Source organism: Amphiura filiformis, chromosome 12 (assembly GCF_039555335.1).
Source record: "Amphiura filiformis chromosome 12, Afil_fr2py, whole genome shotgun sequence".
NCBI classification, from domain to species: domain Eukaryota; kingdom Metazoa; phylum Echinodermata; class Ophiuroidea; order Amphilepidida; family Amphiuridae; genus Amphiura; species Amphiura filiformis.
Window position 1 is genome coordinate 43,355,903 of NC_092639.1, and position 25,386 is coordinate 43,381,288.

At 36.5% G+C, this 25,386-nt stretch overlaps 2 protein-coding genes across 3 annotated transcripts in view; both read left to right on the forward strand.

The window, feature by feature from the left end:
• The window catches only part of LOC140166252 (DNA-binding protein RFX6-like), an 83,789-nt gene extending 76,440 nt beyond the window's left edge, over positions 1-7,349 (forward strand). Inside the window, exon 19 of the mRNA XM_072189658.1 lies at positions 7,004-7,349. Coding sequence (XP_072045759.1) covers positions 7,004-7,242 — 239 coding nt within the window. The 3' untranslated portion in view covers positions 7,243-7,349. The remainder of the gene's footprint in view (positions 1-7,003) is intronic.
• A 3,558-nt stretch (positions 7,350-10,907) lies between these two features.
• Positions 10,908-24,931, forward strand: LOC140166253 (beta-microseminoprotein-like). 2 transcript variants are annotated; one of them, XM_072189659.1, is made up of 4 exons: positions 10,908-11,040; positions 14,444-14,537; positions 16,648-16,735; positions 23,764-24,931. In XM_072189659.1, the coding sequence occupies exons 2-4, from the start codon at positions 14,459-14,461 to the stop codon at positions 23,894-23,896; spliced, it is 300 nt and encodes a 99-aa protein (XP_072045760.1). In that variant the 5' UTR covers positions 10,908-11,040; positions 14,444-14,458; the 3' UTR covers positions 23,897-24,931. The 2 variants fall into 2 exon arrangements, with proteins under 2 accessions (XP_072045760.1, XP_072045761.1); XM_072189660.1 differs by lacking the exon at positions 10,908-11,040 and having other exon boundaries at positions 14,321-14,537.
• Positions 24,932-25,386: the final 455 nt, after the last annotated feature.

Below are 25,386 nucleotides of genomic sequence, written 5' to 3' on the forward strand. Positions count from 1 at the left end.
TGCAGCTTTATAAATGCTTGTTACCTATAAGAAAGTTAAAATGTCAAATTTCAGAGTTCTGACTGATTTTCTTTGATCACATCATATATTTGCATTCAGTTGCCATTTCAATATGTTCATTATGATACTGAAGTTTTGATCTGAGTGCTGCGAATTATTAGATGAATGAAAGGCATTGAAAACAGTTTATCTCCATCAACACATTTTGATGACATATTGACAACCAATCGGTTATTCCATTTAAAATCCACACTACCCCTAAAGATTTAGCTAAAGTTTTCCACAGAGGGAGTATGAGTTTTGAATATAATCAACAATTGGGTAAATTCCATAAATTTGTAATACCCACTCCAGTTGTGGAAGATATAGCCAGAATACAGGGGAAGTATGAGTTTGCAAATGATTAAGCCTGACAAGTTAAATTTGAAAACATTCTGCCCCTATGATATTTCAAAAATGTTCTATATGGGTAACATGAATTTCAAGTGGAATAGCCCAATAGTCCGATGGCAAAGCAATCACCCTTTTCAGTAATTGACCACTTTGCTGCCATTGGCGGCATTTGGCTATGCTTAACTCATGGTGCTGACTCCAATTAGGACGGAGTTCGTGAAGCAGAAAATGTACATGTAAGTTACATACTAAAGGCTAAAGATGTACATGTAAGTTACATACAAATTACATAAGTAACTATAAGGACTATCTAGGTGACACTTGGTATGTGTAGTACAAGGAAAATTGTATGTGTAGCGTTTTGCTCATTTTAATCTGCATAAGTAATTAAAGGCTATTAGAGTTCATTTAATTATTTTCAAGAAATTAACCCTAATTAATTATACACATTAAAATTGGGGACATGCTAAACACAATATACTTTTATTGTACTTGTACTACACATGTACCCAGTCTCATTTGAAATCTGTAGCCTCGCTTTCAGTTTTCCGCTCAGCTAACTACAGCCTAATTATAGGCAACGCGACAACAAAGTGGTCAATTACGAAAAAGGTGTACAGGCTGTTTTTGCTAATTAAAATTGTAGTCTTTGTTGTTACAATTCTATGGGTGTTGCAAAAACATATTTTGAGGGGATGTCAATTGTAAACCAATTTCAGATATCCAAGGTGAAAGTTTTACAAGGGTGAAAATTAAAAGATGGTCACATTTTGTTAAAGCCTATGCTGAATTGAAAACTAAAACTTAAAACCATCTGCACATGAAGCAATGGCTTGCAGCGGACTACATGTTTAAAAAAAAGTACTTTATTATTATTATGATACCAATTACTGAAATATTATGTTGTGTATTGAAAAAATGTGTTCACTGTAATATGTGTGTAAATAAAACCAAATACATTTTACAATAAACTGTGGTCCAGTAAATGTTTTTTGGCTGTCATATCTCTTTCCACTTTTGACTTACTTCGATAAATCATATATGTGTACGTCCATATCAAAATGATGCACTTATCAGGTGGTACATGTGTCTCATTTCACATAATAGCTAGGAATAAATACCAGACTCATCTCCGAAATGGAGGTCACTTCAAATCATCCCCAAGTTACATGGTTTAGGAATGTTCTCTGTATTCTTAAACCATGTGATTTGGGATGATTTGAAATGACCTCCATTCGAGATGAGTCTGGTATTTATTCTAACTATTATGTGAAATGAGACACATGTACCAGCCTTGATGTAGCAGTTTTGATATGGACGTACACCAGGACATGTATATAAAATTAAATCATACAGAAATTATTACATAAGTGTATGAAGATAAATTCATTGAAATGGAAGAAACAACTGCCAGGTCACAAATTAAATATGTTAAAATCATGGTATAATGGGCCCAACAACGACCTGGCAGAATAAAGGAAGCGAAATGGGAGGGCACCTTCACGAATCTCCCCACAATGTTCAAATGAAACATAGCCCTAATTAAATCCAAAATAATAGCTGGAAATCCAAAGTAATCGTTCACGTCTCCCACGTGTGCATCCTAGAGATAAAAGAGAAAAACATATGTCGTTAAGCATTAAGGTACTTTTGATGTAACTGAATAATTGGCAAGAAGGAAAAAATGCCAGTGTTAATAAATATGAAGTTATATGTGACTATCCACCACAACTGAGCCCGGATGTCGCCAGTGCCACTATTGAGATATGCTCCATTGATGTTAACAATAAACAATAGGAAACAAAGGATTGATTGACTGTTTTATTGATTTTTCACTACTTAAATGTCAAGTACTACAGACATGATATACATCATTTTACAGCTAATTTCAAGCAGAATATTTTGGTTGAATATCCCAAAAATGATCATTGGCGACTTCAGGGCTCAGTTGTGCTGGATGGTCACACATTGATTGTGGCTACTGACAAACTCCCAAAACATTCTTCAGTCAAATGTGTCATGTTAACATTATGTTTGTATTTGAATAGAGATTATATGTTAGCACACAATATCTTGACAAATATATACAAACTGTGATAATTGTTGGTGATTTGTTAGCTTCACTGATTGACGAAATCACTGAAATCACTGCCCCTAAGACTTTAAGAGGCTTCAGACAAAGAAAGACAAGTTGCCAACAAAAACAGATTCAATTCTTGAAAAGATTGTAGTGATTTATTTTTCAACACATGTGACAGTGATGTGAAAATGTGCTACACCAATTAAAAAACAGCAATTGAAGGATGAAGCAAGATTGAAGCAAAGATGATGAAAGAAAGTACCTAAAAAAGAAAGAGTTGGTCCTGAGGTGCAGAGTATGCTGAATTCAATGTCGGAGTGAATTAATACTTCACTTTATGGGAGATGGGGTTCTGAAGCTTCTAGCGATATTAATATTTATACTATTATAGTGCTGATTTCATACACATATTTGTGTATGACGAGAATTGCTTGGGGTCATGTAAGTAATACATGTTAGTGGACACCCTACATCCCACACTTTCAGTGCATGACGTTACAGTGGTATGTTGTGCAATGTGCCTCTGTGGTTGGAAGTCATTGATTAATTACTTCATATAACCTGCCTTTAGTTTGTGGGCCCAGTTACAATATTGGGCCCATCTTATTTGACGATGGGACCACCCCATCATGCGGTGCCTTTCTGTTTGGCTCACTAGATCCTGAAGCCATGCATTTATTTGCATTTGGTTGTATCTGAACAATAAAGAAATACACTTTTGATGACTATTGCAATGGGCTGTATTTAATGAACACACATGTATAAACATGAAGAAAATGATCCATTATGAATTTAGAATGACAATCATACATGGAGTCCTCAGAAGCTCAGATATGCTACCAGATTGTAGAATATTGCATTGCTTATATCTTACTTAAAATGGAACATTTCGTGATCCACACCTGGCCCACTTTTCTCAACCAAAAAAAACCAAAAAAGATTTTTATACCATGGAATTAAGCTCAGGCTACATAATGTTTATGTACACAAAATTACTTACAAATTAATTTCATTACCAAAAATATCGTCAAATTTGAATTACGTTCTGATACACCAGAACGAAATTACAACAAATTGTCTATGGACATGATGGAGCAGTGTAATACACATAATCATGCATAACTATCAAAAGCAAAATCAGAATCATTTTGGAATTTGTTTGTGGATATATGCACGGAAAAATTAATTTCATACAAAGAGGATGCTAGGAGAACAAAATACTTCTTTAAAATATATCAAATATAATTGACTTATCTGTAGTAGGAAGACTGCTTTGTTGCCCCCCCCCCCTCACCCCCATTCTATCATCACGCACTATCTCAAACTCAGGTCCCGTATCGTATGCGTATGTGGAATACACATTGTCATTGTTAAGCTTAATAAGCTTAAACATTTGTATAGGGGTTTCAATGTTGGAAAAATAGAAAGGAGGATACGTGTGTATCTCTTCCCCCATAAACTTACCCTATTTCTCGCATGGCCTCTATAAAATCTGCCTTTTGACCTGGATATTTTGCCGCCTGGCATTTCTTCGGCCTGCATTTACCGCAGCCATGATGTGTGACGTGTAAACTTCGATCCCGGTACAAACATTCGGGAATCGCCAATTCTGATTGGTCCAAAAGCAGGGGTGTGTCTGGGGTGTGTTTGACCCCATTATCATGATTATGATAATATATGCTGTCAATCATTTGCGTGTCTGTCAATGAATTTCTCTAGCGACAGTTGCCGAGCGATGATAAACAAACGCATGTCATTTTTAACGACAGAGGGGGGGTGCCTCATGACCGGGATTTATAGATTTGGCCCAAAAAAGATACTTTGAGGTATTACTATGTTTTTTTTTACTGTACATTATGAATACACATGTCTTCTTGTCAAAAAGGCGACAATTTGTTTTTCACCCCTGACCAGCCTGCCATTCCAAACCCACCCCTTAAGCATTCTATACAATTCACTCAGAATATGTGAAGATGATACACGCAACGTGTTACAATAATTATAATCATCCTTCATCACAATTATATCAAAAATATCACCGGGTAGTATCACCGACATGCGCAAAGAAGTTACTTTCATTAATTAGCACATACAACGAATCATAAATCTCCTTGACCACGTGGACTCAATATGTTTCTCAGTCATTTCAAAATGCGTCTGCGCAGTAAGAAATTAGGTCACGTGAATAAAAAGCCTACCTTTTCTTGATTATAATCACGTGGTTCGGCTGCATGCAAGAGTTGTACGTGTTAAAAGTCTATAAACAAATTCTAAATTTCTGAACTTGAGTTCGTATTGTCAACACAAGAAGTGGGGATTTTTTTATGACTGACAAATGCATGAAAATTAAACGTAGTCTGCAAAACAGTTCGCGGTAACAAAGGGTTAATATTTAGATCAAACGCTCAAATGATGCATCGTGATATTGTTACTATGATGAATTCACCAGCTTGAATGGTACTGAAGCGGAGTATTGTAATAAAACTTCACCACGGAATGACAGATGAAAATGATCAAATTACTGCTATGTTGAAATGTCAAGCAATAAATTATTTTAGTGTATCTGTGTAACAATATTTTTGTATAATAAATAATGACAAATTTGTCATATTGCAAAGTATGTGTACCATATTGTGATGTCGCGTTTCAAGTTTGTTGTTAATAAACTGGAAATTGCATGCAGAAATACATTGAGCAGCTCGAATTGTTTTCAAAATTTGTGGAAATTGTGGGGTCTTTATTTAAAATATGTAGCTGCTAGGATTTAGGCTATGTATTTTCGTAATTATAGCTCTGTGTACTTGCAAATTTCGATTCGAAACTATATTACACAATTTCTTTTACGTTTATGGATATTGTATCTTGGTTATTTTCATTGATGGCAAAAAAGGGAGGACAGTCTGCTCCCCTGACCCCCGCTGGCTACCCTACTGAAATCAAGTGCACATACAGTGCTTAGGGAGTGTTCATTAATACTTTGGTAGGGGGGCTGGTCTAACTCAAATTTTTCCTCAAAACTTTTTTGACCCCCCTCGATGGACCGCTAAACTTTTTGACCCCCTCTTTTGACAGACAAAACTTTTTGACCCCCCCCCATTATCATATAACAAACATACTTAATAGTGTTGTTTCAAGTGGTGTGGTATCTGGGTCATTGAGGGAGACAAATGTTTGAAACATTCCCGGTGGGACAATTGCGCATGAAATACAAGCACAACACAAGGAATTTTTCATTTTATACTTAATTTAGATTTGTCCCAAATCAGGGTGTTTATCTGATTTGCCAGGGATAAATGAAATAGAGGATTTACTTGGAGGTTCATAGGCACATCAGCATGATATGGATCCTTACAAATGCGCGATCCGCGCAAAAAATTTGGCCATATTGAAGCTTGAATGGTCAAATATTGTTAAAATTGGAACTAATTTATGCAAAAAGCTAAAATGGTCAAGTGTGAGATTAATTTGGTCACGCAAATGTACACATGTATCAGTTTTGGCCCCTAAAGACCGTGGTACCTGGGCCTGTGCCCACTCTGCCCTATGGTAAATTTAACCATGGGCCTATGTGTACAAAATAATTTTGCAATGAGAAATAGTAAACTGAAGTGTGCAGTTTACGTGCAAATAAATCCAATTTATTTGCAATATTTTCTTGATTTAGTTGTATTTTGATCAGATTGGTACATATTCATATTTGTAGCCTACTTTGAAGAGATATAAAATTCTATGATAAAAGTGCCAGTATTTCTTAAACCAACCCAGATGTTGCATGTTGCTGATTATCTTTAATGTTATATAATTAATAGATATGTGTACACTAAAGTGCCATCATTTTTTTCAAACAAAAGCACTGAAACCCAAACTTGTCCATGTTAAAATTGATATAGAGGCTCTCATTGCGCGCGAAGCGCGCGAAAATTTTGGGTTTTGAAGAGCAAAACTTTTTGTCCCCCCCTTTCCTACCACCTAAAACTTTTTGGTCCACCCTCTTTTAAGGTCCAAAACTTTTTGGGCCCCCTCCCTTTTACCAGCCCCCCCACCAAAGTATTTCTGAACACTCCCTTAGGTTTGGTCACGACCAGGGCTTGAACACATGACTCTATAGTGGTGCAAGGCGAGGGAACAACCACTGTGCCCACTCGATCCCCCAACATTAAATTGACACAATTGCTTTAATCTCAAATCAAACGTTTGCCTCTAAAGTTGTCATGCTATTTAACCATTTATTTATTTATTTATTTATTTATTTATTTATTTATTTATTTATTTATTTATTTATTTATTTATTTATTTATTTATTTATTTATTTATTTATTTATTTATTTATTTATTTATTTATTTATTTATTTATTTATTTATTTATTTAATTTATTAATTTATTTATTTGTTTGTATTAACACGATTGAGCACATCCCTATCTACATGTACTTATACCCCACAATGCAATGCTTCTCATTTACCCATACAACAAAGCTTTCGCGTGTTTTAACCATATTCGTTTACTTGTTTGTTTGTTTGTATAAACAGGAGTGCGTTACAGTACCACGATTCAGCCACCACAGTCTTCTGTTGAAATGTTCGCCCCACCACGCAGTAGCTTGCCAACTACGGGGAATGGTTTTATGGAGATTTCCAACCAGTCTACTTCCTATGAACACGCGCCTCATTATGGTGTGCAGGTGCGCAGAGATGACTGCGTTAGTGGAGGGAGCTATCCAGGATACTATTCGCCTAAAAGTAAATCTTCTGTTGGCCCATGTTATTGAACCCAATTTGAAAATGTCGTTAATTTCTTCCCTTGGGTTTTCAGTTACTGTTTTTCAAGTGATTTCAACTAACGTACAGGTATTGGTTGTTGGTTCTAATTTTGATACATTAAGGGGGTACTACACCCCTGCCCAATTTTGTGCCTATTTTTGCATTTTTGTCAAAAATTATAGCGCATTGGGGACAAGTAAGATATGTATATTATAGGGGCAAGGACTACAACTACTGCACTGGAAATTTTTATTTCAGCACAGAAAACAGTTGTGGAGTTACAGTCAAAAATGAGGGAAAACCAATATTTGATCAATAAATCAATAACTATTTGCTTTGAGTTGCTGAATTTTCAGTGCAGTACTTGTAGTCCTTGCCCCTATAATATCCATATCTTACTTGTCACCAATGCGCTATAATTTTTGAGAAAAATGCAAAACTAGGCACAAAATTGGTCAGGGGTGTAGTACCACCTTAAATAACATTAAATGTCAGGTTATATAAAGGTCATGGAAACGTTTTAAAACGTTTTGTCTGAAAACACACTACATTAATAGTTTTAAAATATTTTCAAAATGTTATTGGAAAATATTTATACCCCGAAATAGCATCATATGTAATGGCACAGTTCCATAGCCTCCTTTCAATATTATAGCCATCTCGAAAATTGACCTCAAGCATGAGGCTTTGTACCCAAGACATTCAAAGGCATAAGTATTAATGCATACACAAAGACCTGTGTGACCTTCCACCACAAACCAGCCGGAGTCGGCCCGGTCAATTTTGTTTTATTTCGTGTTTAGAAAATATATATCATAAGCTTTGAAATGGTATATCATTTGACTTCAAACGATATCCAGAAGCGAGATTATGGTTTGTTGACCTTTGGTCCTTCAACAAAATGGGCTATTCCATTTGAAATTCACACTACCCTGTGGAAGATTTTGGGAATATCGGCCACAGGGGGAGTATGAATTTCAAACGGAATGAGTGTATTTGGCACTATCATACACCAGTTGATAACGATTCAACCTGAATCTTTCACCGAGGAAGGATGTGTTTCATATAGAGTTGGTTAATTTGCTAATTCCATTTGAAATTCATATTCCCCCTGTGGAAGATATTTCCAAATCTTCCACAGGGGGAGTGTGGATTTGAAATGGAATAACCCAATGCTACCTTATTTCGGTTCTGCATGTGTCTTTTTATCAACATTGCTGGTAATAAATATCAAATAGTCATAATTGGCGGTCATTTCAAATCATCCCCAAGTCAACGAGGTTCAGGAATGTCCTCCCATTGTTAATTGTTGGTTATACATACCTAAACAATGCTTTCAGGATTTAGCCAAAGCAAACAAAGACTAGAGCTATTTAAGAATTCTATAGACATAGGTAGAAGCTTATTATCCTCTTCAACAATATGATTATTGATTGGTTTAAAAGGTGTTTGACTGGCACTAGTAAAATGAGATACATGTATTACTAACTTGAGGTACCTATGAATATCACCTTCATGCACATTTTACACTCTAACTCAGAATATTAAATTTTGTTGACTTTACGGCTGGTTTGTGGTAGACGGTCACATATTGTGGTTAAATACCTGCGTCCTTACTAATGAGTATAGTATGTTTGTAGATTGTATATAGAAGTATAGTGTATTTAACCATGTTAACTGTTATAGCAATTTCATTGAAAGATCGAGTAAATCGAGCAACAGATAGGAATCATTATTGGTAATATTAAAGTAATTAGACGTGATTACGGTTAATTAAGAATGAAGTTAATAGCAAATTTAATTAGATGTGTGTTAGTACGCTGCATACTGTGTAACCATGCCATTTTGATCACCATTTCTTTAATTAAATATGATTACAGTGCATTCTTCATAATACTCGTTTGAATATAATATTGATAGTTTTTATAAGGGTATTTTTCAAACAATTATTAACATATCAATAAGTTTATATTGCTGATATACACATGTTAAACATGTTGGAGTGTAAATAATTGTTTTGAAAAATACCCATATCAACGCGTTGTATATAGCGTTAATCCATAAACAACCCCTCCTTATACAATGTTATATACTTTTACGTGCAAAATACGGAAATAAACGTGCTGAAGTGTTAAAAACGTGTTATCCGAGTATTTGTAACATGTATACATTTATAGGGGTTATGTATAAAAGTGTAATATTATTGAAATGTGTGGTAAGAATTACAGGTTAATCTCTTCCAGAATATAAAATCCCATATGGCTCCATCTATGGAAATGATAAGGTACACGTCCCCATAGGCGTAGATCCCGGGGGGATGGGGGGATTTACCCCCCCCCCCCAATATTTTGCCAATGTGGGTTTCTGATAGGTTTCTGACCAAATTAACCTCATATTTGCCCATTTTAGCCCCCAAAGTGCAGATTTTCGCGCGCTTCGAGCGCATTTAATCTACTTTTACACCATATTTCATCAGTTTAGCTTCAAAATAGCAAAAATTTTCAAGCGCTTCGCGCGCATTTATATCATAAACTAATTCTGTCGCCAAAGGGTGCTGGATTGACTATACTTCAAGATTTTTTTCCAACTTCATTCCCCCCAATGTCAAAAAGAAATCTACGCCACTGCACGTCCCAGCAAACACAAAAATGTTTTCAAAACGTTTTAAAAATGTTATGTTTGGGTTTAGATAAAAACGTTTTAATAACATTAAATGTCGGGTTATATAAATGTCATGAAAACGACAGAAGAAAGAAAAACAAAATTAAAGAGTTATTAAGGGATCCAAAATGAGCGTTTATTGCGTTTCGACAGTATTTTTGTGGGACATGAGAGCACCTCAGACCTATCGAATTGCATTCTGAATACGAAGCATGTCTTTCTGATATCAAATAATTTTCATTTTTAAACATCACAATATAATACAAATTTTATGACAAATTATAAAAATTTTATATTTTTCAAATTTTGATATATAACAGTCCTCGAAGTAATTATATAAATCTAATGATATATTCTTAAAGTGTATGTAGCAGGGAGGAAAAGCCGACGGTCAATTGAAAATTTTGACCTTTCATATTGAAGATATGGATTTTTTTCCCAAAAGACCTAATTTTTTTGGTGTTTTGGGAAAAAAATCCATATCTTCAATACGAAAGGTCAAAATTTTCAATTGATCGTCGGCTTTTCATCCCACCTACATACACTTTAAGTATAAATCATCAGATTTATAAAGTTTACTTCAAGTACTGTTAAATATCAAAAATATCAATTTTAATGATATGCCATAAAACGTGTATTAAATTGCGAATTTCAAAAAATCAAAATTATTTGATCTCAGAATGACATTCTTCGTATTCAGAATGCAATTCGATATGTCTGATGTGCTCTAATGTCCCAAAATAAATACTGTCCAAACGTTCATACCCCAGCCCTTAATATGAGACAATTTTATTTATTACTAGTTACACCATAGACTCTGAAGACATTCTATGGTTACACCCGAAAGTCAAAAGATTCACAAATTACTTCCGCTTGCATCCGTCAAGCATTACGTGCGTAAATTGAAATTTCAATGAAGAAAATGTTGAATTGATTTAACCAAGTTCCATGCTTAATTAAATTTTTGATTGGTGGGTTGGGCTCATAAATCGAATGAATCTGTTATGCGTTAATTATGATCATGATGATGGCTGATATAAGTAGTTGCAAGACATTCTAGAACATCGAATAGAGATGAAGATACAATTTACGTATTATAGGTAACATTGAAAGACGAACCAGGCTTAGAGTGGTGCACCATCAAGGTAAGTGGCTCTCTGTTGTTTTCCTTGTGAGGGAGAAGATGAATTGTTTTTATGGATACGTCCTTAAAATTTTACCCCCGGATTTTACCGCCGAATAGCCAGTATGGGGATAATAAATGTTCTTTCCCCGATCTTATGTTCCATTCAGCAAGGGAGAAGGGTTATTACGTACACATGGCTTGGTTGCTAACAGTGGTATATGTGAAAATAAGATCAGGGAAAGCAAATGTATTACACCCCCCATACTGGCTATTCGGGGGTATAATTTTTAAGACGTGTCCACATGGTACATAAATGTTCTTTCCCTGATCTTATTTTCATATACCACTGTCAGCAGGGGAGAAAAGGGTTATTACACATGGCTTGGTTGGAGCTCTCCCCCTGTTGACAGTGGTATATGAAAATAAAATCAGGGAAAGAAACGTTATTACCCCCGGATTACATCGGTCTTGAATGACCTTGTAGCAGAGTAGAAGTAGAAGAGGGGGAGGATGAAGATGACGAGGAAGGGGATTACGACTCGGAGATCAAGGTCTCGGACCGAGAGTCCGGTGACGAACTGGAAGACAACGAGGCTTATCGGGAATGGTATACGAGGGAGCTAAAAGAAGCTACAGAAGGCATGAAAAATATGAAAAGTACAGCCGACGGCATGGACCCGGAGATGGCGAAGGAAAATGTCTACCTGAAGACCGTATGTGCCGTCAAACGCAACGTTTTAGATTAGTACCGGACGTTTCTGCGGAGTCACGAGTATCTCAATGACGGCGACGTTTATACGGAGATCGAGGAGAAAATATTCACAAGGGGTCAAGCCGGGGGGTCAAGATGGACCGAGCCCGCCAGTGAAGAGAACGATGGCCAAACATCGAGCTAAATTTGAGGGACTGTTCCAGTACGATGCGGACAAGGAGAACATCGACGATGGTGCTACGGACAGCGAAGGCAGCGAAGGCAGCGAAGATTAACCTACAAATGATGACGAAATTTTACCGAAAATAAAACGGAGGAAGAAAATAAAATAGACAGATTCGCCTCGTCATTAATCAAATTTTAAACCTCTAAAACCCACGTTACGCAATCGACGCATTTCACCATTCACCAACTCATTTCACTACTTGTGTCTATGGCGTCACATTTGCGTTACGCATCTGCGACGCATTTTTCGGCCGACGCAAACAACGCATTTGACTCTATAATTAATCATCGACAGGGAGCTCGGAAGTAAACACAGCCAAAAAAGAAAGTCTCCAGTAGTTCCATCCCCATTTAATCAGATTCTGATGAGTTTATGGCGAAATAATTTATATAATAATTTTCTATACACTTTCCTTCGAAGATTGATACCAAATTTGAAATCAAAAGTTTAATCATCATGAGCAAAGGAACCGTTGTTTGGAAATTCGTGCAATTTTAAAAATGACAAATTACGAATTGACCACGCAAAAGTCAATGCATGGTATCAGCGTATTATGTGGCCCGAAGCAACCCGTACAGGAATCATAATACACTTGCCATGCTTGCCTGCGCACAATTAAAAGAGCGGGGTATTTGATTTGCATTTTGACATGCATGGGTAAACCTTTAATGACAATGAATTTAGACCTCTCAGATGTAGATGTGTAGATGTAAAAAATATTTTTTTATAATGTCGTAAAAGAAGCCATTGCAGATAATGTTGTGTGAATGCTGATAATTTTATATTTTATGTTGATGATGAAGGAAAACGTATTGAAAAAAAATCTGTCTCATTACTTATTTTGAAATCTGCGCAAACTGTTTAGAACTTGAACTCAATAAATCTCCAGGTAAAGAACTTTACAACAACGCCGAAATGTGTGTAACAGCTACACATACAACCCGACATGTTATACCCCATTTGAAATTCCCGCAGTCACAAACAGTCACGCTTTATCGATTAACCTGAAGGCCTATTCAGGCGACGTAATTCTTGGCACACACGCTAGCTCCGCCGCGTGATACAACTCCCTATGTCATTTTAAAAATTGCACCAATTTCCAAAGAACGGTTCCTATGCTCACGATGATTTTACTTTTGATATCAAATTTGGTATCAATCTTCGAAGGAGAGTGTATAGAAAATTATTATATAAATAATTTTGCCATAAACTCATCAGAATCTGATTAAATGGGGATGGAACTACTGGAGACTTTCTTTTTTGGCTGTGTTTATTAACGTAAGATCATTATACAAACAAGGGGTCAAGAATATTATACAAAATCATACATATGCTTGTAAATAACTTATTGTCTATAATACTAAAATTGTATTATACTTGTTATTAATTTTCAAACATTTTGTGCTTATTATTATTGTTATTATTATTGATGTTTAAATAAATTGATTGTAATACTTGCGGTATTGTTTTATGTGACATGTAAACTTGAACTTAAAATCTGAATTTGTTAAGTTAAACTTCCTTGGCGGCGTTACGTAATGGTCAATGTTAGGCTACTCTGTACATGATTCAAGAGGTAGAATGGAAACTGTTCCGGATTTGATATTACATAACGGTCAAGGGCAAGTTATAGTAGCTTAAGCATGGTAATTGAGAGGCTGATGTGGGTAATTTTCAAAATTTTATTTGATTTTTTCATTCATTTTAACTTGATTTTTCTTATTTTACTAGGCTTATATTTCGTTTTTATTTTAGTAGATTTAACTCGATATAATTTTATGTACCTATTTAGGCTATATTATAATATTTAACTTCGATATTTTTATGGTGTACATTTTTATATTGTATGGTCATTTGATTTCGCACAACTGCATTTTTACCCCTCTTTACTCGACAAAAATTGCTACTGAGTCCTTATTAATGGTCACACGCCAGTGGTTTTACAGTTGTGGGAGGACAAGATCTTGATTCAGCTCAAGTATTAATATGACCAAAGACCTTATACTTTCCCGGTATACTTTTTAACCTAGTGGCATGTTTCGAAACGATGTAAACTTGTTGATATATAATTATGTATAAGGCATCCTGCTCCTCTTACACTGTCTTAGGCTATGTTATTGTTTACAGAAACATGCATATGGGGTGTGGCGGTAGTGGTAGCATAGATTCGCGCGAATATCTTCTCCAATATTAGAATGTCAAATAATAATTTCTAAATGAAAATTTTATTGACATTCTAATCTTAATTAAGTAATTTGATATAATTTTTATGATGAACTTTACAAGTATTCAATTACGTTTTCATTACGTCTTTATTAAAGAAATAAAACTAAGGACATCTTGTCAAATACCACAATAACTAGGCAGAGGTTAATTGTCATCGTTTGAAAGATAACGAAGTACTCACCGTGGATTACTCATTCGTAGTTGATTTGGTTTATGACAAAATCTTTGAAATAGCAATAATTATTTCTTTATTTGCAGCATTAATTTGGAATCATGTTGAAACTACAACTGGTAGTGTGTGTCGGCCTTTGTGTCCTAGGACTAGTGTGTGCAGATTGTTACTTCACAGAAGGTGAGAATTGTTTTTCTTTTAAATATAAATTCAATTCTGATGCAAAACTTCAGCTTTAATGTGCATGTATGTCGAGGCTTCTTCAGAGTGTTCCAAAAAATAATAGTTACTAGTGGTATAATCTTTCCTATCAGCAGTGGACCTTCAAACTTTTTTCTTTGTATAGCAAATGCTGCATTTCGTTCAAGAGGGCACAGAATTGACCAAATCCAATTTTTTTTTCCGCAACATACTTTTGCACAATCCAAATAACAAGTTTTCTGCGCAAAATATATGAATTTGACCCATGTTTTAAACATTTTGGGCCAGAGTGTGGGTATTTCTTTTATAGGCACGGTGGTTCGGCGGTAAGGCGTTGACTCATATCCGAGACTCATATTCACAGGGTACCTCGAAGAGTGAGATCGAATCCATGCAACACCAAAATGTTGTGCACGTGGTAAAGGGGCTTTACCTCACTAGCCTCAAATGTTATGGGGAGCTGTTATATGATCAATATAGTAAAGATTTGCCTAATCGCGCCCATGGGTTCCTCAGGGTAAATTTCACGCAAAGAGAGCCGGGGGGCACTGGTCATTGACACTTTATCTGTGTCCCTTGTCGCATTAACTGTCACCCAGCTAGTAAATCACTTTTCAGATAAAAAGTCAAAAATGACAATTTCTGTTTTTTCGTAATTTTCACAAAGAAAGACGAGACCAAAAGCGCTGGTAGTAGTACACGTGATGTACACCTTGAGGTAGCTAATACCCTAAGGTAGTATAATAGTGCCACCCTTCTCCGTTTAGCTGCAATCGATGTGTCCGGGATTCCCCACAGTCCGGCATTACCCCACTTTCCCCTACGTACAGTGCCTGATCGTGAAACAAGACCCTTTTTACGTGATTTTTTGGCCACGCATGATACCCCCTAGTCAATGACCAGTGCCGCCCCCCCCGCTCCTGTCTCTAAAAAATCAAACAAGAATTAAGGGTCCGTGCCCTTTTTGCAGGTGGCATTTTTACGGTATACTGCTTTTTATTTTGTGCCTCTCAAGGAAGCCCATATGCGCCATTAGGCGAATCTTTACGGTGTAAGATGAGAGGACCTGCCCTAAGGTTACGCCTTTTATTTGCTGAAGCGAAATAATTCAGATTCAGTTCAGCGGCTGTGGAATAAATTGTTATGAGCGTGTTGGTAGGTCTACCTTAATTTTAAAAGCAGCGAAGTTCGAAGTACACGCAGCGAAGCACATCAATTTGTAAGCGGTCTTTAGCAAAGCTAGTTCATTGAATTTACAACCGCATGACAAAAATAGTAACATTTTGCACAAGGTTTCCAATTTAAAGAGAATTAGCAATTGCTCATTCTAATGAAGCTATGGACAACATAAATGTGCTCTCTCGTTTAATGACATACAATTTGAAAAATATTGTAAGGAACACTTGAGGTTTTGACTTTTAGAACCTACATTTTTGTCAAAAATTGTGTTGGGATAGGTCGTTTTCAACAGATTTACCACATTCATCTTGCTATAAACATTGAATTGCGTTATCTGTTGAGAAAAGAGTTTTTAGGGGGGAGTGTATATAAAAAAATTCTGATTTGATGAAGGGAACACTTGAGGTTTTAACAAAAAACAATCACAAAGGCCTATTTTCCAGCTAGAAGCTCACACAGCTCTTACGATGCATGCACTCAACCGTATAGTGTAATCAAAGATTAGAGACAATTCACTGCTTGCTTAGACGAAAATTTGTACTCATGTGTATCGAGGTGGAAACTGTGCATAGATGGTAGCTGATGGTTTATAAGGCCCTATATCCATAGGTTATTCCCTTGTGGCGTGTGCCCTTGTTCCGTGTTCACTTGTTCCCATGTGACCCGCCACACATTTATTTTATTATATGTTATTATGTGTACCCCTGTATCATAGGTGATACTATGAATACGGCCACTAAGCAAAACAAAGTTTCGTTGTCTGTGTGGCAGGTCACATGGGAACAAGTGAACACGGAACAAGGGCACACGCCACAAGGGAACAGCCTGTGGATACAGGGCCTAAGAGAATCGTTTTAGTATACAAACCTTTCCATATACTTTATAAGTAATTTATGTTTGTTTCCCTCAGATTTTACATGTGCAGCAGACAGTGTAGAGACAGTTGATTGCTATGATTGTACTTGTCTTGGGAATGGATTCTCACAATGCTGTAGAAAGTAAGTTAAACTAATCCTAGAACGCTGATTACAAATTCGATGGTTAAAAAAATTGTACCAGCAAACTCAAATTCACAGGCGAACAACTAAACAATTAGTTAAAATATGTTGCTCAATATTTCATATAAGAATTGTCTTTATAAAAGACAACACCATGGATGAAGATCATGTTTCATGTGACAAGTTTTTGGAATGCTAGTAATTTTATGTGTGTGTGTGGCACAACTAATAGCAAACTACACTCTAATTAAACAAAAGTAAAAATTACCCAATATTGTGTAAAAAGGGAACAGGGCAACAAAATGAGTCAAATGGAACTCAATTATAACTTGAAACAAATTCATCAGGATTGTGAAGTAAACTAAAGTTTTTGATTATGTAGTCAAATCCAATGAAATTCTACTCACGTTCCTTGACACCCTCATTATCAGGAAGGACGATGGATCTGTGAAACTGTTAATCTACAGGAAAAAGACTCACACAGATCAATATCTGAACTTTTCGTCGCAGCACCCTCTCCATCAAAAAATAGGGGTGGTTAGAACCTTACTTGACAGGATGGAAAACATTATCACTGAGGAGGAGGACAAACAAGAGGAAGAAAACAAAATAAGATCAGCGTTAGCGCAGTGTGGCTACCCTAAATGGTCCATCGATAAGGCAAAACAACACATTCAAAATAAACAGACTAAGGTGAGCAGGAATAGTAAAGACAGTGCGGATCGGTGCAAAGGAATGGTTGTCATTCCCTATGTGCAAGGAGTCTCTGAAAGGTTGCAAAGATCTTTCAAAAGTATGGTATCAGCACGGCCATGAAGCCCCACAACACCCTCAAGAGATTGCTTGTGCATCCTAAGGACAAGATCGACTCCTCACAATCCTGCGACTGTGTATACGAAATCCCTTGCCAAACTTGTAAGAAATCATATATCGGCGAGACAGGGAGAAAATTCCAAACAAGACTGAATGAACACAGAAAAGACACTGAAAAAATCAAAGATGTTAAATATACCAGAGCAAAAAGAAAAGAATCCGTCACTGAACAGCATAAGTCGGCCATCACCGACCATGTAGCACAGGAGAACCATGTCATTGACTGGGAGGGGCAAAGATTCTCGAAAAGGACTCAAATAAACACACAAGATGGATACGCGAGGCATTATGGATCAGAAAGAGGGGGCAGGAGACGCTAAATCGCGATGAAGGTGTATATTCTCTAAATCACATATATGATCCACTACTAAGAACTGTGCACCCTAGGGATGAGAAGTCTCGCGGGAAAACCAGTGGATCATCGCATTACTGAAGAAGTCTTCCGACCAGGAAGACGAAACTGTCTAAGTGAGTAGAATTTCATTGGATTTGACTACATAATCAAAAACTTTAACTCAATTATAAGATTTGATCAATTTATGTACAATAATCAACATATTGAGTTCCATTTACTCATTTTGTTGCCCTGTTCGCCTTTTTACCCAACATTGAGTAATTTTTATTTAGAGTGTATTCATTGACACTCATACATTCAAAAACACATTTCCCAATGTTTTAACATATGAATTCTGAGAGTGTATGTCATGTTTATATACCAACACGTTCCCGTGATATTAAGGCAATATAGGTAAACCTCTATTGAAAGTGGCAAATCATTTGGGTTGTGTTCTCCGGGTTTTTTTTTCACGCCTTCTTGGATCAGTATTAATAGTCTGTTCCTGTCATAGCTATTTTAGTTCCCTTTTTAGCATTAAATTCAACTATATTTGACGGAATAATTGACTTGATGAGATCCTAATAGATGTCCTTCATATTGTTTATATGTGCTGGTGTTGCCGGTTAATTTTTCTTTTATTTGATCTGCGGTGATTGTGCTGGATTAATCTGATTGGCTGATTGGCTAATGATTTTGTATCCCCAATAAACAAGGGATCGGAATGTTTTCTGTCAACCTTTTGCGAATGTTTTTGAATACGTTTTGCTGGGACATTAGAAAGACTCTATCAAAGTCATGTTGATAACCAATTAACTCCAGTGCTGTAAATCTTGCTTAATCCTTATTGATTCCGCATGATCCGTCATGCGATCACCTGCATGATATATAAAGCAAATGCAGTAGACCGATTTCATTGCATGGTCGTAATTTACATCATTCTAATTTAATATCTATGGCAGTTGCGTACACAAAATAGAGCTAAGCAATATTATGTAAACCATCCCATGTATGGTTTGTGTGTTATGTTTCAATTTTATCAAAATCCCGATAAGGAAATGTGTATAATGGGGGTCAATGAGATGGTGCCAGATTTTACGTTTGGCTAAGCGTTTTTACAGAGTTCTATAACTTAGTACACAATGTAGTATAACAATTGAAATGACAGCCATGCTGAAGGACAGTTCTAAGGTAACTTAAGGGATGTGGCTATAGGAACAAAGACCAAACAAACATATTCTTGTTTACGCCGTAATATTGTAGTATTTCAACCATTTTACAACTTCAGCTGTGTAACTTGCAAAAATTCCCGCTAAAAAGTGGTTCTTTGAATTTTTTAAAATACATTAAAAATCGCATTGGACTTTTCGTACTGATTATACTATAATGATTACCTGCCTATAATGTTCTGATCACACTATAGACTGGGATTATATGTGACCCCATTGCCAGGCAATTTGTTCCTATTGTTCCTTGTCTGGAAAAATTCAGGGACCGTGCTTTTAAATAACCCGCCAGAACACAATAAGGCCATTGACCTGTGTAGTGGTCATACGTTGTTCATTCGACCATAAAAGATTGCTAGTCCCTCAGCAACTCATTAAAAATGCGTTGCATCAGGTCAGGTATTCTATTATAATAATTCTAATCCTTTCTTTGAGGTGAATAGATAAAAGAGAGTTCTTGAAAAACAGGTGTGATGTTGTAGATAATATATTATCATCAAAGTTGCTGGCATATAGGACATTTCGTGGAAGTGGCGCTTATTATATATTTCTTGTAAACACAATCTAATGTGGTACTCGCTACATGGAGAAGGTCGGTCTGCAAATGTCCAGTGCATGAAGCTATATAGTAGAGATATTATAGCTTCATGTTCAGTGTAAATCAATTAAAATACTATAGCTGGATATCAAAAAATCGTGATGCATTCCTTCTTGTTATGGACGATATTAATTTTGATATTATTGTGACAAAATCCATTCCCTTCTCAATTGATTAGGCTCCAGTCTTAGGCTTTCTTTTCTAAAAATAAATCATAGGGCCTAAAGGCAATTAAATATGGGCTAAACCCATATTCGGTATGCGGAAAGTTTTCATAGTCATCTATTACCTATACCAGGGGTCCGCAAATAGCGTGGCTTCCCGAGTGGCGCGAGGCGCCGTTTAGATTTAAAATAAATAAATAAATAAATAAATTCCCATGTTCTCCGTGTAAAGACAGGCTAAAATAGTGCAAAATATTGCACCAAATGGCGTCATTTGCACCTCAACTTAAAAAAACCAACAACGATAACTTCACAGGGGGGCACCCCTCTGACTCCCCCGGCCGTGCTAAAGCACCGCGAAAGCTGCTTCGCAGCCATTGAGTGGCGCTTTTCAGTCTTTTATTTCATGTGGCGCTTCGGGGGCGCTTCAACAAACCTATTTGAGGAAGCCTAACCTATACCAGTTTTCACCCCGCAGTGGCAGTGACGTCAACGCGTTGAAGCAGCTGTTTCGCTCGCGCATCTATTCGGCGTCTTTAAGCGCGTGCGAGTGTACACCAGCGCTTTGATCGAACGCTAGGGAGTGTAATGAAATTCATACAGTGCTGATGTCACTGCCATATCAGTAGCCTGAATCCTTCTGGCCTCTAATGACGGCGTCTTTTATTTACCCACAATCCGTCACGTTGCCTTATTCACCAACAGCACAACCCGATGACCGTGCGTAGTTGTTGAAAAACTGAAGGATCCAGTCTACCACATCAGGGTGAAAATGGTATAGATGAGGTGACATGTGTTTACATTTGATACGCCCTCTGTTGGTCTGTGATCAAAACTGTCAGGCAAAAAACACTATAGTTTACATGGAAGAAGTTGATTTTTATTCATTAACTTTGGTTTCAAAGCAAATAATACAAAAAATGGTATCAATCTTGTTTATAAATGCATCAAGCTATATACATAATATCACACAAAACTTCAAAGGTTTTAAAAGTTGAGTTTTAAAGAGATTTATGTGGTCTGTCATAGACACTTCTGTGTTATTTTGCCTGCTTTGAAACAACAGAGGGCGGTCTGAATGTAAACATGTGACATCATAGGTCACCTCATCTATAGCTTATCGCAAACCAGCCAAATTTGTATATGTTTGAATAGCTATAGAATACCCGTGAATATAGTGTCAGAAACTCTCACACATCTTGGGATAACCTTGTCATTAATGTGAGACCGAAAGCAACGCCATTTTGAGGATATATTTGAACATTGCGAGGGAAAACATTGCGGTAAAAGTAAGTTAATCATGAAAATCGTTTAATTCTAATAATATCAACCAGTAACGGACACTTAGCCAAGACTATGTGAGAAGTTTGGGGTATGTAAAGCATTTTCTTGTTATAAAAAACAAGGAAAAAGCAGTCCAAAATTAAACAACTCGATATTTTAAAAAGTACATTTTGAGAAGGCCTACGCTGGTTCTTTTAATTCTAGTTCAAAATCTGTTCATCACCTGCAGTCCGATTTGGTATCTATGGTTTCATAAAAGTATTGGGAACTCTTGTGGATGGTATTTTCTTTTAAAAAACGATACTGTTAAAAATATCGGTATTTATGCCAGCGACATTTCTATTATGTAAAATGCATTGAAAATTGTCGGCTAAAAAGTGCATAAAATAAAATCGCGAACAGTAATAGCAACAACAACTATCTACATTCCAAGCGGAAACGCTTTTCAAAAACATACCACCTTTTTCGGGCAATCGCTGAAACCGAAATATGAAATTCTAGGCCATCTGTAAACAAGTGCGTGGGCAGAAATGACCATGAACTTGGGTCACCGAAATAAGTGTTTATATTCGTGTCAGGCCTTTCATAGTGATACAACAATTAGCCCCCAATAATGGCTTTCATTTGAACCGTTATTTGTTAAACTGCGATTTTTACTTTTTGAGAAATCAATGAATGTATCAAAAAACTTTTCGAAAGTCGATTTAAAATGGCCTAACCCGTTAAGATGACAGAGAGACCGGTCTGTAGATCGATTCCACAACCTTTCATACCTATCACACGTTTTATTGTATTACCATGCGAATTTTCCCGTGGTACCTTATGGAGGACAGAATTTTATTTAAATGATGATGACACTGTTATGAATGACGTCGTATTGCATACCCTCTATATTCAATCGCTTTTGCAGACAAGGCCATCACAGCGTCATCATCCCTATATCACAAATTGCCGTGATAGTAGGGCGAATCCACTAGTTCGTCAACTGCTACGCATGGCGATTTTGTTCGGGATAGGCCGTGCGATTCAGGTTAAGCACATCACCTGAACGATATAAGATACCACAGAGTTTCCATTCATTAACATGTTAACTGAAACGACACGTTTTTACGATTTGCGCATGCACACTACCATCTTTGCCGTTGCCAACACAAGAAAGTTCGATTTGTGGCCAGTTTTTTTATTTTATTTTCAATACACTCACTGAAAATTGACCGATAATAATATGATGTATTCAACTGTTATGAGAATATGTGCACCATCGGTCTATTTACATTTTACATGTTATAACTAGGTATAAAATCAATTCATCTCAATATGAAACTACGAGGAATGCGATCTTAATAGTCATGATAGTTATCATTATATCCATTATTGCTATCTGCTACTGGTGTTGCCGCTTAATTTTCGAGGTTTTTTAATCTACGGTGATCGATTATTGTGCTCGGTTAAATTTGCGTCCTCTATAACTGCGGATCGGAACGTTTCCTCCAACCTTTTGCGAACGTTTTTGAATACGTTTGGTATTTGCTGGGAAATTAAAAGACTCCATCAAAGCCATCAACATGATCAAAGTCATGTTAATAACCAACTAACTCCAGTGCTGCAAATCTTGCTTTAATCAAATTGATTCCGCATGATCCGCCATGCGATCAAATGCTATGATATATAAAGCAAGTGCAGTAGACCGATTACATCGCATGGTCGGTATTTTAATACATCACTCTAATTAATATCTATGCCAGTTGCATACACAAAATATAGAGCAATTTTGTAAACCATGTATGGTTTATGTATTATGTTTCAATATTATCAAATTCCGATAAGGAATATGTGTATCAATACGGGTCAATAAGACGATGTCGAATTTTACGTTTTGGCTGAGCGCTTCTAAAACTTACTTGTCTTGAAAAGTTCGAATTTCAATCGCTTTTGCAGACAAGGCAAACGTGCGCATGTTCAGAGTTCAAAAACAACGTCATTTCTTAACATTGATCATGCGCGCGATCAGCTGCAAAAGTGATCGCGTATAAATTTACCAGCTGGATTGATTATCTGAACCAAAATAACATTATTTAATATTCGACATAGCGCTTATTTTCGACATATAGCGAACATTCGACATCGAATCTTCGACATATGCATATTATATTGTAATAAGTTTGGCAGACGGCAGAGCACGGATTCGTCTTTGTGTTAAATTCATGAATGCTTGAATGAATTATATATATAACAAGGAATCTGTGCTACAGCTCTAGAGGGCAGCACATTAATTTTTAACGGTGTTCAGCGTGACAAGTAAACGGAAGAGGGCGGCATACATAGTTTGCTAACGGTGCAGCGCAGACGGTCGACGATGATCACCGTTAAAGAATTGATATGCTGCCCTCTGGAACTACAGCGCTGTTCCCAAGTTTTCTGATTCAAAATAGTTCATGCGCAACATGAACTTAACAGAAAGATGAATCCGGATTCGGCCATCTGCAAAACTCATACTTTTCTACTTACATGTTTTAGTTAATTATTCATTTCTTTTCTTCTTCTTTCAGGTCATCAGCAATGAAACCGTCTGGTTATCCAGAGACTTGCGAAGCAATATTTAGGAAAAAATCGTGTTCATGGAAAGTCGTCGAAAAGGGCAAAAGACGAAAGCTGTGTGATTTTACAAGTGTTGTCGGATAATTTTAATAACAAGTGACCCTCAAATTAGTGTAAAATGTATTATTTGCTAGGTTATACGTATGTATATCATAGGCTACCTCGTAATTTAGTGAGACACTATGTTATTTTAAAGTCATAGCCTTATTTTAATTAGTTATCGTCCCCGTGTGGTTTCACATAATGACAAAACCTTTAACTATAAACCGCCCTTGGTATTTCATGACTATAAAAGGCGATATTATTGTGTGTTTTTTCAGTGCAAAACTGTTTTTGCTATAGTCGCTATTCGCGCTTGGCGAATCACGTAAAGCACTTCGCAGATTATAATAGGGACGATTTATGGTATAAACCTGACATCTGTCAGTATTCGGAAATTAAGGCGATATGAACTCTTAAATAAATTGAACATAACTATAATCTGAGACAGAATTAAAAAGACTAGTTTGTGTTTGTTGCCGGAGAAAAGGAATCGCAGAAAATGGCGAATAATTACGGTACTTTTTACAAGGCAAAAATGCAACTTTTCTGGTGCCTTCAAAAAGAAACTTTCCTATTACTAAGACCTAAACTTTTGAGACGCTTTGTATGCTTGAAGGTGCTAAAGTAACAATAAGGCATGCTGATTTATCCCTACGTTCAGAGTTCAATTATCACGGACAACTCGTAAACAGCTGGGTATGAGTTTGATTGACAGGTGAAGTTTTTTTTATCTTTGACTCCTATTACATCCGGTTTCAGAGAAGAACGACAGTCTCTAGCTCAAATTGAAGCGAGCTCCATGTTAATGAGCGACATACGCGGAGCTTTGTTTGCGCCGACAAACGTTTTGACGCGTAATCAGCCAATCATATTCCAACATCTGTTGTTATGATTGTCAGATGATTGAATCAGCCAATCAGAACCCCACCTCCGTGTTTACGCGGTGCACGCCTTTTGTAAACAATTGCCGTTCTTCTCTGGCAGAAACAGAGGTTCATGTTTCCAATACTAAGGTTTTCTTTTGACTAACGTTCATAATAAAATAAAGTCACGCAAGTGACAGTCTGTACTTATGTATAGTATGGTAAGAGTGAGTTATTTTAAATTTAGAAATCTTTTACCTGACGTCATCGAAGTTATTACAGATAATAGACCCTTGTGCATATATCCCGGGGTATTTCAGCTGCGTGCCCTCACTAAGTTGAAGAAAAGGCCAAAGGGATCGTCTTTTGCAATACAAAAATAAAAATGGCGCATGAAGCACAGACTACTACACACTAACCACAAACAGTCAAAGTCCCAGCATCACCCGGCGCTCATGAATATGCGAGAATGCAATAATTCACAGCATACAAAGCACGGGGACTTTGACTGTTGATGGATAGTAGTCTATGGTTACAAGGACACGCAACGGTGGTTTTAATCTGTGTTTACAGGGCAAAAACAACATATTCTAAGCAAAAAAAGGTTCCCATTGGTTAAACTTAACATTTACTAAGTTTTATACATCCGAAAGTGCAAAGCTATCTACA

Coding starts and splice junctions, on each gene's coding strand:
- LOC140166253 (XM_072189659.1), top strand. CDS start 14,459: ATGTTGAAACTACAACTGGTAGTGTGTGTCGGCCTTTGTGTCCTAGGA. Junction 14,538..16,647: donor AGATTGTTACTTCACAGAAG/GTGAGAATTGTT, acceptor TGTTTCCCTCAG/ATTTTACATGTGCAGCAGAC. Junction 16,736..23,763: donor TTCTCACAATGCTGTAGAAA/GTAAGTTAAACT, acceptor TTCTTCTTTCAG/GTCATCAGCAATGAAACCGT.